The sequence below is a fragment of the Lissotriton vulgaris genome, chromosome 6, assembly GCF_964263255.1.
Source record: "Lissotriton vulgaris chromosome 6, aLisVul1.2, whole genome shotgun sequence".
NCBI classification, from domain to species: Eukaryota; Metazoa; Chordata; class Amphibia; order Caudata; family Salamandridae; genus Lissotriton; species Lissotriton vulgaris.
The window spans coordinates 1,751,005,066-1,751,019,563 of NC_141694.1; the positions used below are offsets into that span (position 1 = coordinate 1,751,005,066).

Here is a 14,498-nt window from a genome sequence, read left to right on the forward strand (position 1 = left end):
CAGTTTGGTCTGGACTGTTCCCATGAGGCACAGGGTCAAGACTGATTTGCATATCGCTGAGTCCAAACTGGGGTGGCGTAGTGGGCAAAAGAACAATGGATTTAACCCAGATCTCTTGACTGGGTGAGAATGTTTGAATCATTCAGAATTCTGTCCATCATTTGTTGCAGTTACACTTTTCGCCCTAAGTGGGATGGGTATGCCCAGACGTGGGTCCCTTACTCACTGTGTCACTGGATTCAAGCTAGCCTGGCTGATGAAGGGTGACATACCCCGAAACCGGTCCCTGGATGCTTTTGTCTGGTCCAGGGAGGACCTGGCATGGCAGTTCGGTCTGGACTGTTCCCATGAGGCACAGGGTCAAGACTGATTTGCATAAGGCTGGGTCCAAACTGGGGTGGGATAGTGAGAAAAAGAGCGATGGATTTAACCCAGATCTCTTGACTGAGGTAGAATGTTTGCATCATTCAGCATTCTTTCCATCATTTGTTGCAGTTACACTTTTCTCCCTAAGTGGGATGGATATGCCCAGACGTGGGTCCCTTGCTCACTGTGCCACTGGACTCAAGCTAGCCTGGCTGATGAAGGGTGACATACCCCAAAACCGGTCCCAGGATGCTTGTGTCTGACCCAGGGAGGGCCTGGCTTGACAGTTCGACCTGGACTGTTCCCATGAGGCACAGGGTCAAGACTGATTTGCATATGGCTGGGTCCAAACTGGGGTGGCGTAGTGGGCAAAAGAACGATGGATTTAACCCAGATCTCTTGACTGGGGAAGAATGTTTGAATCATTCTGCATTCTGTCTATCATTTGTTGCATTTGCCCTACATCTCTGCCTGCTCCCTGGGAAGCAAGGCTCAAAGGAAAGGGCAATCTTACAAGTCTGGAAGGCAACCACAGACAGAGGCCCTAGGATCCCAGGGTGGGCTGGCAGCACTCAGGGAGAAAGATCAGAGGATAAGGGGGTCCCTCACATCTTGTCCCTAATATTTCAGAGGAAAGGCTACCCACCTTTCTTGCAATCCGTGCACACTGAGTGGAAGGAGACAATTGGAGCAAACACATCCAACCTCCTGGCACCCTGGCTGGGCTTGAAGAGTCAAATGAGCATTCATCAGGACTTCTATCCTGCAATCAGAGTACAATGCTGGCTTAACCACCCCCTAGTAGGCTGTCCTGTACGAGGATGTCAGCTTTGCATTTCTGTTTGGTCTCTGGGAAGCAAGGCTCAGAGGAGAGGCCCATCGAACAGGGGTGCAAGGTAGCTGTAGACTGAGGGGTCTAGGGGTCCGCCCAGTCCTGGGCAGCAACCGGAGGGAAACAACCAGGCCACAAAGGGGTCCTGAGTACCTAGTCCCGCCTAACCAATAGCAAGGCCAACCCCTTTCTTGTAATCCATGCACCATGGGGGCCAAGGCGAGAAAATGCATCTGACTTCCTGGAGTCCTGGCTGGGCTTAAAGAGTCAAGTGAGCCCTTATCAGGACTTCTAGGGCAGCCCAGGCATCTGGGCTTGCCATAGGATTGCATTGCATGCAACCAGGGTCTTATGCTCGGGGCTCGGAGTAAACGGCTATGTTGTTGTGCTGTGTCTTTTGAAAAAAGGATTCCACTCACCCTTGGAAGGGTCAGGGACTCTGAGGCTCAGGTTGTTTTTGATGCCTGAGCTGGGTATCAGGCAAGTGGTTATTGTGTGGGCCTCAGAGAGCTCTGGCTCAGGTCCAAGTCAGAGCTTCTGAATCTAGACAAGTAGGGGAGGCCAGCAGGACCCCGTCCTGTGTACTTTGAGACATGACCGACCAAGGAACAGAGGCCAGGTTCTTCCGATCCAGTGCCTGCTGGGGCTCTGACCTAGGACCTGGTTGGAGCTTCTTATTCCAGGGTAGCAGGGGCGGCATTTCCAGGCATGCGAGCCTTGTTCTGGGCACTTTAAGGGACAGGAGACTGGGGAATGAAGCCCAGGACGGGGGACCACTTGAGCTGCTTCATACAGGTAAGCTGGGGAGCCCTCCCCAGGCCTGTGGATACCCGTCCTGTGCACTTTGCCCCATGGCGCATGAAAACCAAGTCCCCAGGATCATCACCCCTGGCCAGTCTGAGCTCTACCCATTCCTATATTCTGTGCACAGCAAACAACAGAGGGGAACATTTAAGAAAATGTATCTGGCCTCCTGAAGCCCTGATTGGGCTTGAAAGCTCAAATGAGCCCTGTTTGGGACTTCCAGGCAGCTCGAAATTCTGAACACTGAGTCACATGAAGCAAATGATGTGTTTTGTTTATTTATTTTAAGTGCAAAACATCACCAGTGACTAGCATGACATATTGATGTAAGCTTGGTAAAGTACCCGTAATCTGAATCACGTCCAGGCCTAGTTATGACTTTGTTCACTTCTTAGAATTGCTTTCCTTTTTCTACTCTTCTAATAGTTTGCTGTGAAAACCCAATGTAGCTTATACAACTGTGTCTCACAAATGTGGAAAAATATGCAAAACTGTGCCAATCCTGCCTTCTTGAATTAGTAAAAAGTTCTGAATGACAAATTATAACCTTTCTTCAAGCTTTTTTTTTGAAACACTTTATTTTCAAATAAAGGAGAAAACTCACATTGCATTGCATATAGAGTCATCACAATCAATACAAAAAGTCCCTGACAGTTGTAGCACAATAGTGGACATCATATCAACCAGTAAAATGGTAACACCCAGCGGACACCGGTCCCCAACCCTCCCCCACTACCCCCTCCCACCTTCCCAATCCAAGCTGATGCACTGAAGGCCGTACATGTATTGCCATCTCACTGAGTAACTGCCTCACACTGTGGTCTCGCCGCGCCACGTCATTCAGCTGTGTGACCTTGGGCCCAATCCTCAGCCTCTTCCCTCAGGCACAGTGCCACTGCCTGCTTGTGAAATGGAAATCTGTTTGGCTGCGTCCAGATGTGCCCTCAGCGCACCCCAAATGTCTATGGGGCATGATGTCGATGGCATAAGGCTAGCATATATCTCTGCATTGGTGTTGCAGTATGTCAGGCTAGTCAGCCAATCATGTAGTTTGGGGGCTGTCTATCTGCCCCAGTGAATGACCACTTCCATCTTTGCCAGCAGTAGCCCTAGGGAGGCCAACTTCCTAACTTTCTTGGGAATCTGAACTGTGTAACCCAAAAGGGCAATTTCGGGGAGGGGGACAAGTGGAATACCAATTATTTTCCGAATGACTCATGCACTGCTGTCCAGTAGGTCTGTAACCGAGGACATGACCAGGCCAGATGCAGAAAATCATCATGTGGGGAAGCTCATTTCTAACAATTGTGCGGCTTGGATGCATCAATCTTGTGGGCCATGGCAGGTGTAAAATAGGCACGGTAAAGGAATTTAAAATGTTATACCTTATGTCGGCTGTTAAGTGAGATGTCTCTGGTAGCCTCACAACACTTTGCCCGTTGGTCATCTGAAATTGCCCCTCCAGTGTCTGTTTCCCATTCCCGTCTAAGCTTGGAGTCATCTGCCGGGAGCATCTGAGCGCAGGTCTTGTACATTTTGGAAATTATGCATGTGTCACTTGTGTTTTCCAGGATCAAAGTAAGTGGGGGGAATGACTCCGGTTCCACCGGATACGAGGGAAACGTTGCGCACAAAGCGGACTTCATTCTGTTCATGTTGAAGCGGGTCATGAAGCTGCAGTCTGAGAATCTGTTGTTTTCTTCTATGGAGAGAATATGACCTCCAGGGAACAGGTGTCCTACCTTCACTATGTCTGATGCTACTAACGTACGCTGTACTGTGCCCTCTCCCCTGATCGGAATCCATCTAGCGTTGGGTAATGGTAATGCGGAGTAGTACAAACCTTTCTTCAAGCTTATCATAGATGTACATTTGAAAAAGGTCTTTGTGAAGTGGCCTATATACTCTTTCAGAAACTCAAATCAGTATTTCACAGCAGTCAGGAAATCAATCTTTCAAGTCACATTTTATGTGATAGGTTGAGTAGCTGTCTGCCTGACTTGCCACTTCTTGTGGCTTTCAGCACACCCTTCTCAAGGACACCATCAGAATGGAGGCGGACAAGAGGAGAAAGAAAAAATAGGGCAACCAACCTTCTCATTTTATGCCATGGTTTAAGATCCCCCAAATCCATCAGGACCACCCATCCCTGCTCCAGTTTAGGTTAGAGTTAGGTGCATGCTTATGTAAAGAAATCTTTATAAAGACAAAGTATCATCCCACTTCCTCTCTCATAATCCAGATACTCCTCCTATCACTCATTGACTGTATCTTTGCCTTTGCCAATGTATAGTGCAACACAGTCATTTAGCTAGGGTCTCATTATACAAATACCATATAAATTCATACTTACATTTGGCAATAAAACAGGCAGTGTCCTTAGTTAAGAAAAGTTGTTTTGATAAAATATTGTTTTTAATTGTACAGTTTACAAAGTAAACAAATGTTATAGCAAAATGTACTATAACTTATTTCTAATGTTCAAGGACATCTTCTTGCACTGCACGCTGCATCGTTAAGTAGGTAAAAGGCTTTTCCGCGCTCAGTTAAGGCTGCATCCAAACATTGCAAGTGAGCCATCTTTTGCCACATAAATAGTAGCATTCCTGTAAACTCAAACTTGTCACTGAATTAACCCAGAACCTCTACCATATTTTCCTTTCAATTTTCTCAGCACAACACTGTTTAATATTTTTTATTCTTCCCCTTTTATTGTGTATGATGAAACAGAATCTGACCTCATACATGATACTGTGTACCACGCTTTTACATTACAACATGGCACCTTTCTCTTTCTTCATTCTATGGCTAAAATATAAGCTTCTTCATAATGTCCGATAGCCACTTCCCTTTTGTTGCTTGTAAGAAATTGGGGGGCATATTATCAACAACTAGCGATATTTATCGCTAAATGAGCTTAGCAATATATTTTTTATCGCCGTGCATCGCCGGATTTTATCGCAGAGATAATGTGCTATTATAATATTTATTTATTTGTTTATTTATTATAAGTTTTGTATACCGCTAGCTCGACCCGAGGGTATCAGAGCGCTTCACATCAGGTAAAACAATGTGCCTTGATGGCGAAGAAAGATTGATAGCTGTACAGTTCAAGAGGATAAGAAAACAACAAGAACATACAGATCATAATGACTACAAGGGTTAGGGGAACTATGAGCATCCCCTTACAGTTCAGGTGTCCTCCAGGAAGAGGGCTTTGAGTAAAGTCTTGAATTTTGGAAAGTGGGATGTCATTCTGATGTGGGAAGGGATGGCGTTCCATATCCTGGGAGCATTCCCTGCAAAGCATTTGCTTAGAGTTTTGCGTTTTCGCGATTTCAACGGGATGAGAAGAAGCGTGTTGGAGCTTCTGAGGGTCCTGGACTGGCCAGCCCTTTTGAGTTTCGCAGCCAGGTATTCTGGTTTGCCTGTGTGGAGGGCTTTGTGTGTAAGACATGCTGTTCGAAAGTTTGCTCGTTGTTCAATAGGGAGCCATTTCAGATCCTTGAGCGCGGGGGAAATGTGGTCGAATTTCTTGGTTCCCGTGACCATTCTAGCCGCGGCATTGAGGGTGGTTTTCAGGGGGCCAAGGTGTGATTTGGCTGAGCCGGTCAGGGTTGCGATTCCATAGTCAATTCTGGAGAGCACCAGAGCTTGAGTGGCCTGTTGGAGGTCCTTGGGAGGCAGGAATGGTTTTATTTTGTAGAGAAGTTTCAGATTGAGGAAAGCGCTTTTGGCGGAGTTAGCAATGTATTTTTTCATGTTTAGTTTGGGGTCTAAGGTGATTCCTAGGGATTTGACCGAGTCTTTTGGCTTGAGGGTGACATTGATGGCGACATTGATGGCGTCAATGGCTTTGAGCCATTCTTCAATTTGGGGGTTTTCGTCTCTGTTGGAGATGAGAAGAACTTCAGTTTTTTCTTGATTGAGCTTTAAGTGATTTTGTGAGAGCCATTGTTGAACGTCTTTGAGGGTGTCGTTAAGTTTGAGAATGTCATCCATACAGGTGGTTTCGAGATAGAGTTGTGTGTCATCAGCGTAGAGGTGGAAGGGGATGTTGGAATTCCTGAGTATTGTGGAAAGCGGTTCCATGTAGATATTGAAGAGTTGGGGGGAGAGTAATGACCCTTGAGGGACACCTCTACTGACGGGTAGGGGGTCGGATTCAAAGTTTTTCATTTTTACTCTTTGGTAGCGATTGTGTAGAAAGGAGGAGAACCAATTCAATACCGTCAGGTCCAGGCCTGCTCTATCTTGAAGGGCTTTTAGGAGCAGTGTGTGATCAACAGTATCAAAGGCGGCCGAAAGGTCAAGGAGAATGAGAAGGCAGCATTGGTCTGAGTCAAGTGATTTGTGGAGATCGTCTATGACATTGAGGATGGCAGTTTCAGTACTGCATCCTTTCCTGAAACCCGATTGGTGGGGGTCAAGGAGCTTGATGTTCTCTAAGTATTGGGTTAGCTGTGGGAGCACACATTTTTCTAGTGTTTTGGATAACAGAGGGAGATTTGACACGGGTCTAAAGTTGTTCATATCTTCTGTTTCTAACCCTGGTTTTTTTAGTAGCGGCGTGACTTGGCCGACCTTGAGGCAGTCTGGGATGGTTCCTGAGCTCAGCGAGCTGTTGATGATTTTGCACCAGATTGGAGCTAGGGTGTGTTTCAGGGCTTTGGTCAAGTTTATAGGAAGCTGGTCCAGGGAGTGGGATGACGGTTTGGCGTTGGAGATCAAATTGATGATGTCTGTTTCCTGAATCGGCGTGAAGACGGACCATTGAGTGGGTGGGATCGATAAGGTGGTGTCAGTCAGTATTGGGGTGATGTTCTCCTTGGGAAAGGAAGGGGCAGTGCTGAGAGAAAGGTCGATCTTGATGATTTTTTTGTTAAAAAAGTTGGCCAAGTTGTCGCACTGTTTTTTGGAGGCCACTGAGACGGATTTGCTAGGTTCGGATGTTTGACTTCTGATGATGTTGAAGAGCTCTTTAGGGCGTTTTTTTGCGTTATCTAGAGCGGAGCAGAAAAAGGAAGATTTTTTTTCCTTGATGAGTTTGTTGTATGTTCTGCGTGCCGTCTTGAGTTGTTCACGGTGAAGGGAGGATGGATTGGACCTCCATATTCTTTCAAGGGATCTGAGAAGTCTTCTTTCATCATTGATGTCCGTGGTGAACCACGATCTCGATGGAATGTTTCTGGGTTTTTTTAATTTCAAGGGGGCCAGGCGGTCAAGGGTGGTCGTCATGTTGGAGTGGTAGAGAGAGGTGAGGTCAGTGGTTGAGAGGTGCTCCGATGAGTTTGGGAGGAGAGTGTTTAGTTCGTCTTCTAGGATGGCCTGAGGGACTTGGCCAATATTCCTTGTCCATTTGGGAGGAGCTTGTGTTATGAGTCGAATTGGCGCTGGTTGATTGATGCGGAAAAGAATTAAATGGTGGTCTGACCAGTCTACTGGAATATTGTAGTCAATGGTGATTGTGTGGTTGTCCGCAATGATTGCGTCGAGTGTTGCTCCTCTGTAGTGTGTTTCTTCAGAGCAATGTTGTGTCAGATCATTTTCTATCAGAAGGTTGTTGAGGGATTGTATGAGTGGGTTGTTAGTATCGTTCCATCTAATGTTGAAATCACCCAGGATTATGTTATTGGCGTTGTTGAGCGCACATTGGGTGATTAGGTCGGATAGATGCGTTTCGAATTCCTTTGAATTGCCTGGTGGGTGATAGAGGAGATGGCAGAGTGTAGCATTCTTTGCACAGGATTTGATACTGATAGAGAGGCATTCGAAGGAGCTGTATAGGTAGGGTGCGCTTTCCGTGATGTCTAGGTTAGTCTTGTGAATGATGGCTACACCTCCACCTCTCTGCTTATGGCGGTCTTTGTGCGTGATAGAAAATCCTGGTGGTACAAGCAGGTCCATGATGGGGGCTGACATGGAGTTGAGCCAGGTTTCTGTGATGAAGGCAACATCAATATCATGTGAGAGTATAGCTTCTGCTAATTCTGTTGCGTGTTTTGAAGCAGATCTGCTGTTGATGAGCATGCATCTGATGCGAGGTTGTTCAACGGGGAGCGCCAAGTTGGATTGGGCTCTGGTCAGGGAGGTTAGCTGTGAGGGGGGTCTGGGGAGTCTCAAGGGAGGATGTTCCCTGCCTATTCCTGTGATAACTGGGATAGAGGATTTGGGTGATGAGAATAGCCTGGGGACCCGTTTGAGGGAGGGAGGGGTCCTTCTCTGTGGATGCTGAGGGGTGCTCAAGTTAGGGGTCGTGAGGTGGGCGAAAGAAGAGGGGAGAGTGGTCACTCCACGGGGGGAGATAGTGGGTTTCACTCTACTCGGTCTGTCAGTTCGCATTTCTGCCTCTGGTATGGTTACGTGTGGGAGCGATGTGGTGGAGGCGAGGGTCGGAATGGGAGGCGGAGATTTGGGCAGAATGGGAGAGGCGGGGGTGAGGGGGCATGAGGGCTGTTGGGTGGGCACTTCAATTTTGGTTAGGGAAGAGAGGGTATCATACATGCCTCGTATGAGCTTTTCAAGCTGAACTTCTAGCAGGGAAAGACGTTGTGATATATTGTTGTTGTGGGTAGAAGGGGGAGGGAGGGTGGTGTTCTGTGTTAGGGGTGTGAGTGCGCATGGGGCGGTGTGAATGTTAAGGAACGGAGGGTGTGGGAGACTGGGTGTCGAATCAACAAGAGGGATCTGTGCGGGTGAGTCCTGTGAGAAGAGATCTTTAGGGGGGGTAGAGGGTGGAGGCGATATTGCTGGAAATCCAGCGATATTCAGGCATCATCGCCACTAGGGTCTTAACCTGAATATCCACCTCCCATTGGATATACAGGCTAAGAAGTGGTCTGAGCAGGCATTTTTAACACTTCGCCTGAGTTGATAATAGGCGATAGCGATGTTAGCGACTGCTTTCAGTCACTAACAGGTTGGGTACGCCCACTTTGCATGTCATTAGAGATAAATATCGCTGACATGCAAAGCGGGCCCCAAACCGGTCGCTATCGCCTACAAGCTGTCGCTAACTGCTGTTAGCGACAGCTTGCTAATAGGGCAATACAATTATCGCCACTTTGCGGCCGAAAATGGCTGTAAAAGTGGCGATAATCTCATATCTCCCGCCTTGATAATATGCCCCTTCATTATTGATTGAGGGGGTGTCCTTGTATTGAAAAAAAGGTTTTTCCCTACTTCAAGGCCTACCTCTCCCATAGGAAAACAATGGATTAATTTATTGCATTTAATAAGTGATAACGTTTGTTTGGGAACAGGTAAAAATATCATGTTTGGTGTCTAAATAATTGTAATTTAAAATCCTAAAGTCGGGTTTTAAGTCACGATTCTGAAAATACCACTTTTAGAATGTTGACATTTTCTTGTCCTAACCCTTTGGTGCCTGCAGCCTGTTCCTGTATCCCCTGACTAGGTGTAATTGGCAGTTCGCATTTATGAATTCCTTTGCCTTTGTGTATTCCTCCCAGACAACCATACAATAGAAGGGCTGGGTAGTAGCAGGATCGTGTCCGCTCTAGCAGGCTTGGTGGGGGGGACTGTGCACAGCACTACTTGCACTCCAAAGATTCTGTCTCAGCACACACACAAAAAACTTCAAACTGGGCTATTATGACTGCATACATCCTGGAACCAGGGCAGGGGTTAGAAAATTCCAGACAATTCTATGAGGGAAATAATCCAGAGTTTCGTCTACCTCAAAGCAGACACAAGTTCACTTCTGGACCTACCAAAGACTCTCGGAGGACTGGCCTGCTGACTGTGGTCTGTTGTGTTCTTCAGAAGACTGCCATGCAGCTCCATGAAGACTGCTTTACCGCCGGAGGCCTGCCTGTGCCCTGAGAGGGCCGGCCCACTGTCTGAGACCTGCACTTATGCTTGAACCCAGGTCTTCCAGATTGACTCCAACGGCTAGTTGGCTGGCCTTCTGATAAGAGCCTCAGGGACAAATAAAGGCTCACCCCATCTTGAACCTGAACCTGAACCTGCACCTGAGTGAGTCCTGACTGTTCTAGTGGTGCCCCTCTAGTCTTGGGATCTTGGGAGTGATTCAAAAGGTGCTCAGAGAACCCAGATCTAAACCTCTCTGCAAAAAGTGCTCTGGGAGTCGAGGAGAGACCGAGACCTACCTGCTCGCCTATTCAGCCAATGTGCATCGTCGGTCGGACTGACTTTGCGGTACGTCCAAGGTCCCAATACATTCTTCGATGCAGCAGAAAATCCTGTTCAGCGGCTCCTCTTTATAAGGGTATCCGGTCTCTTGCAGCCGTGGTCAGATACAGCCTGCAGCTTCGTCCTGCTGAAGACTTTTGACTTTCATAAAAGAGACTAAGGACCTGATTACGACCCTGGCGGCACATCGCCGCATGTCTGACAGTCGGACCGCCTGATTAAGAGTTGGGCTGTCAGACCGCCTCAACACTGCCACTGCTGCCACCATCTGGATCCTGATGGGGCAGCGGTGGAGAAGGCAGCAGTCTGCCACAGCGATGCCTATCCCAGCACCACCGTGCAAATTACAGCCTACGTTACAAAAGAGGTGTTCATGGCAGTGGTAGGGCAGGAAAGGGGTCCCAAGCAGAGCCCCCTCAGGGTTGCGGGCCTATTGGGCATTGTCTCGCAGGGCACATGTTGTGCCCCCCATGCCTGCACTATCGTGCATGCACTGTGTGCCATGCACGACATGGTGCATGTCACAATGCGCGCGCACAACCTGGAGGAGCTGTTACTGCGCAGTATGCTTTTAAGACTCTCCTATGGCAATTCATATCACCGCCGTGACACTGCTGTGGCCGCACCGCCAGCCCTGGATTACAGTTGGAAACCAGCGGGCGGGAGACCGCGGGATTGTCAATCTTTCTGGGACTGCTGCGTCAGCATTCTGACAAACTCATAATCGGGCGCTAAGTCTGAATGTAGAAATCTGCACTGTTACTTCATCCAGCAGCACCCCAATGATGACACCTCCTCAGACACAGCCGACTGCCTTGCCCCGCTGAACTTTATCTTCTCAGACATTTTTCTTGGAGATTTCTCCTAAATTCAAAAGTAAGCGGAGAGCAGGTCTAATACACTTTGTGTACCCAAACCGCACTTTATCGTAGTCGGCCATGACTTTCGACTTTGCCCCGGTCTTGCAAAACTAGAGGTCTGCGGTTGCCGTTTGGATCTTTTAGGTTCTAGATTTGACTAAAACCTTTAAAAATTAATTATTCTGGTTCTACTGATTGGATTGTTGTTGTTTTGGTGTCAAATAATGTATTCAAATTTGCTCTATTTTTCAAACATTTTGGGGGATTGTTCTTATGTTGTGCTATTTAAGTGCTGCATAAATACTTTACACATGGTCTCTAAGTTAACCCTGACAGGTTTTGTGCAAAGCTATCAGAGGATTAAGCACATGTTAATTTTGTGTCATTTGCGATTCACCCTGGCAAGGATTGTTGCTGTTTTTTGAAGGGCTCACACCCCCTCAACCTACAACCCAATTTCTCAGAGGTGTCAATGGAATAATATTTTGTAAAGAATGGGTGAAGTTATTGATATGTAGGAATATATCATACTTCTGTTTGGAGTTGAGGGTTATGTTGAGGTCTTTCTCCCATTGTCATTCGAATGTAGACTTTCATGTGGATGATTGGGTGTTAAGTATGCTATAGATTCTGGATGTGTTTCAGAGAGGTGAGATGTTGAAGAAAGGTGTATGTTTCCTAGTGGTTTCAGCTCAAATGCAACTCTGGGCGACCCAGTCGTGAATGTGGAGCTAGTGCAAGCATTCAGTTTCAGGGGTCCCACACTCATGCTTAATATCTCCAACCAACCTGAGAGTCCCATCAGTATAAGAGTTGCTAATTCTAACAGTAATCCTTTGACCTCCAAATTTAAAGAACGCAGGTCCAATATTAGGTGTGAGAGGCAATGGGAATGAGGTGAATCTCCAAACCCCTCTATGATAGAGTCCAAAATAGCAAGTGTTGCCCTAGTGATAGGGGTAATGTAAATGAGTTACCCCTAATACTCTTTGTAAATTCACCCGGTGGTCTGGCTCTGAGGTTTTGTTCAATGTTTCACCACTGTTTATTAATGTCTCCTGAAAGCCAGTCTATCATATAGCATAACTGGGATGCTTGGTCGTGGTGCAGAAGATGTGGAAACTCTAACCCACCTTCTCTTAGGTGTCTCGTGGAGGCTTTGGTGCAAGCCCCGAGCACTGTGCCCCCCACCCCATGTAATGTATGCAAACTTCCTGATGCTGTGTTATGTCTGCCCTGCTGATGGAAAGGCGCATGGCTTAAAAGATACGAAGGATACACAGTAACATAGTCACTTTAAGGGCTGGGATGTGTCCCACCCACAACAGGGAGTAATGCCATCAGGGATAACTTAGCTTCACAAAGAGGAGTTAGAAATTTGCCCAGGCACATAGGAGATTGGGCATCACTTGTATTCGCTGATATATGATGGAGTTAATTGACAGGCAAAATTGGGTAATTTAGGTCAATGATTCTGCCAGGGAGGCTTGCTCACCCCCACTACAACAAGACCCTCAAACTTGGTAATATGGTAATATTTTTTTGTAGGCCTGCGATAGCTTGAACATTCTCTAGGAGGGGCCCGTGACGCCTGGAGTGAGAGTATGGGCTCCAGGAGCATGAGTATTTTATTCTCTGCAAATGCAGATACTTTGTATGTCTATTTTTCTACTTTATAGCTCAAAATGGCTATATAAGCTTTTATGTTTACTTGTCGACTTTGAATGTTTCATGCTTTGCACTTTGATAAATAGAATACAAATATTTGACGAAAACATAAAAAATTATCTAACATGTCTACTTCTTCTTTCTAGGCATAACCGCTGGAAGAAGAGGGGAATGGCCATCATCCCAACCAAAGTTTGCGTCGGTTTCTCTGATCGCTTCCTGTGCCAGGTTTGTTCAGATAGTACCTCTTTTTAATGGGGTTAAAGCATGCCTCCGGGTTAAAGCATGCCTCCAGACAACACAGAACCTCCTAAAGTATAATAAAATCAAATATTTTTCTGATTAAGTATATTTTTAACAGAATAAATAAATAACTTTTACAGTACACTACATTATGATTATTTCATTAAAAATATGGGAAGCACATTGACTTCCATAACCAGAGTCAAAGTATATTACATAGAACCCAATTGCAGATTTAAATTTTTCTCTCTCATGTGCGGATGTCATTTTAAGCTCTGCCTTTCTTTCTTTAATAGCGTTTTGTATTATCTATCGTGAGGATTTTTTGGTACCTGGAGTAAGATAGATTTTGGCCCTCCCTGTGCAAAACGTTTGACTTAAAAGTACTTAAAATAACATAGGTACAGAAGGCAGCCAGGAATGCCAGTCCACATTCACAGAAGAACGACTGGCAGAGTCAGGACTTTTGTTTAATTCACAATTTATACTGTACATTGCCGCTTTTTCAGGAACAACATTTTATAAAGGCAAGGACTACTTTTACAGCTATTCAGATACACTTGTTTATTTGTAAGCAAAGCAGAACTTAATTACCTCATTACACTACAGCAGAGGCAGGCTATTGTTTCAGTTACTGCATATAACACGCTTAGATTATAATTCCAAGGTTAATTCATTGCAAATTGTATAGAAATTCTAGAGCAAACATCTGCATACGGCTGAATATTCATTTACTTCCTGTGGTTCCAGTTCCAGGAAGCCTTCTGGCACCCGAGCGATTGAATCCTGTCTCCTCCCTTGATTGTGTCTTCTCACTCCTACCTTCAAGTTTCCTTTGGGAGCCACGGAGCCCCCTGTTTCTCCATCATTGACTAGTGAGAGGCCCCCCGCCCTTGCATTCACGGTGCCCCTTCACCCCACACCACTTTCCACTTGTCCTGAGGAAGACCCCGTGAGTAAGGTCTGAAAAACCTTCACACCTAATGGGGTCGAAACGTCACAATTGCCAGTCCGTTCAACAGTAATGACTATACTGTGAAATCTTGTGCTACATGGCAAAATTGTATAGACACTGTGTACTTTGATGAATATGTACTTGACTATTCGGCATATAAGGAATATATGCCTTCGGCATATAAGGAATATATGCCGGAACTGCCTGTGTTTCTATGTCACTATCATTTACTTTACCTCACTACCACACTTGAATCACAACCCTCCCCTATTTCCCTTCTTCCTTTCGGGCACTGTCATATTGAATTTAGACATACAAATATATGTAATTCAAAATCTGTCTGATGAACTGACGCTGAGTTTCAGTGTGATTAAATAACACTGGAAGAAAAAGTTTTTTTTGTTTACCTACTTTCAAATGTTTTCTGAATTTTTCTCCCCCATTCTACATTAATGTTGTTATTGCACTGAGACCACCCTAATACATACTGAATATTCATTTACAGCAGAAGTTGCAGTAGTGGCTTAAAACAGTTTCAGTTTCAGTTCACCACCATTGATCAGGGAGTTAGTTTGATGTTTTAGACAGAGAAGTG

The 14,498-nt window shown here is 46.0% G+C and overlaps 1 protein-coding gene across 1 annotated transcript in view; it reads left to right on the forward strand.

Moving 5' to 3' along the window:
* LOC147709413 (xanthine dehydrogenase/oxidase-like) overlaps nt 1–14,498 on the forward strand; it is a 1,362,843-nt gene that overhangs the window by 860,545 nt on the left and 487,800 nt on the right. Inside the window, exon 26 of the mRNA XM_086927983.1 lies at nt 12,852–12,933. Within this exon, the coding sequence (XP_086784109.1) occupies nt 12,852–12,933 (82 nt within the window). The remainder of the gene's footprint in view (nt 1–12,851; nt 12,934–14,498) is intronic.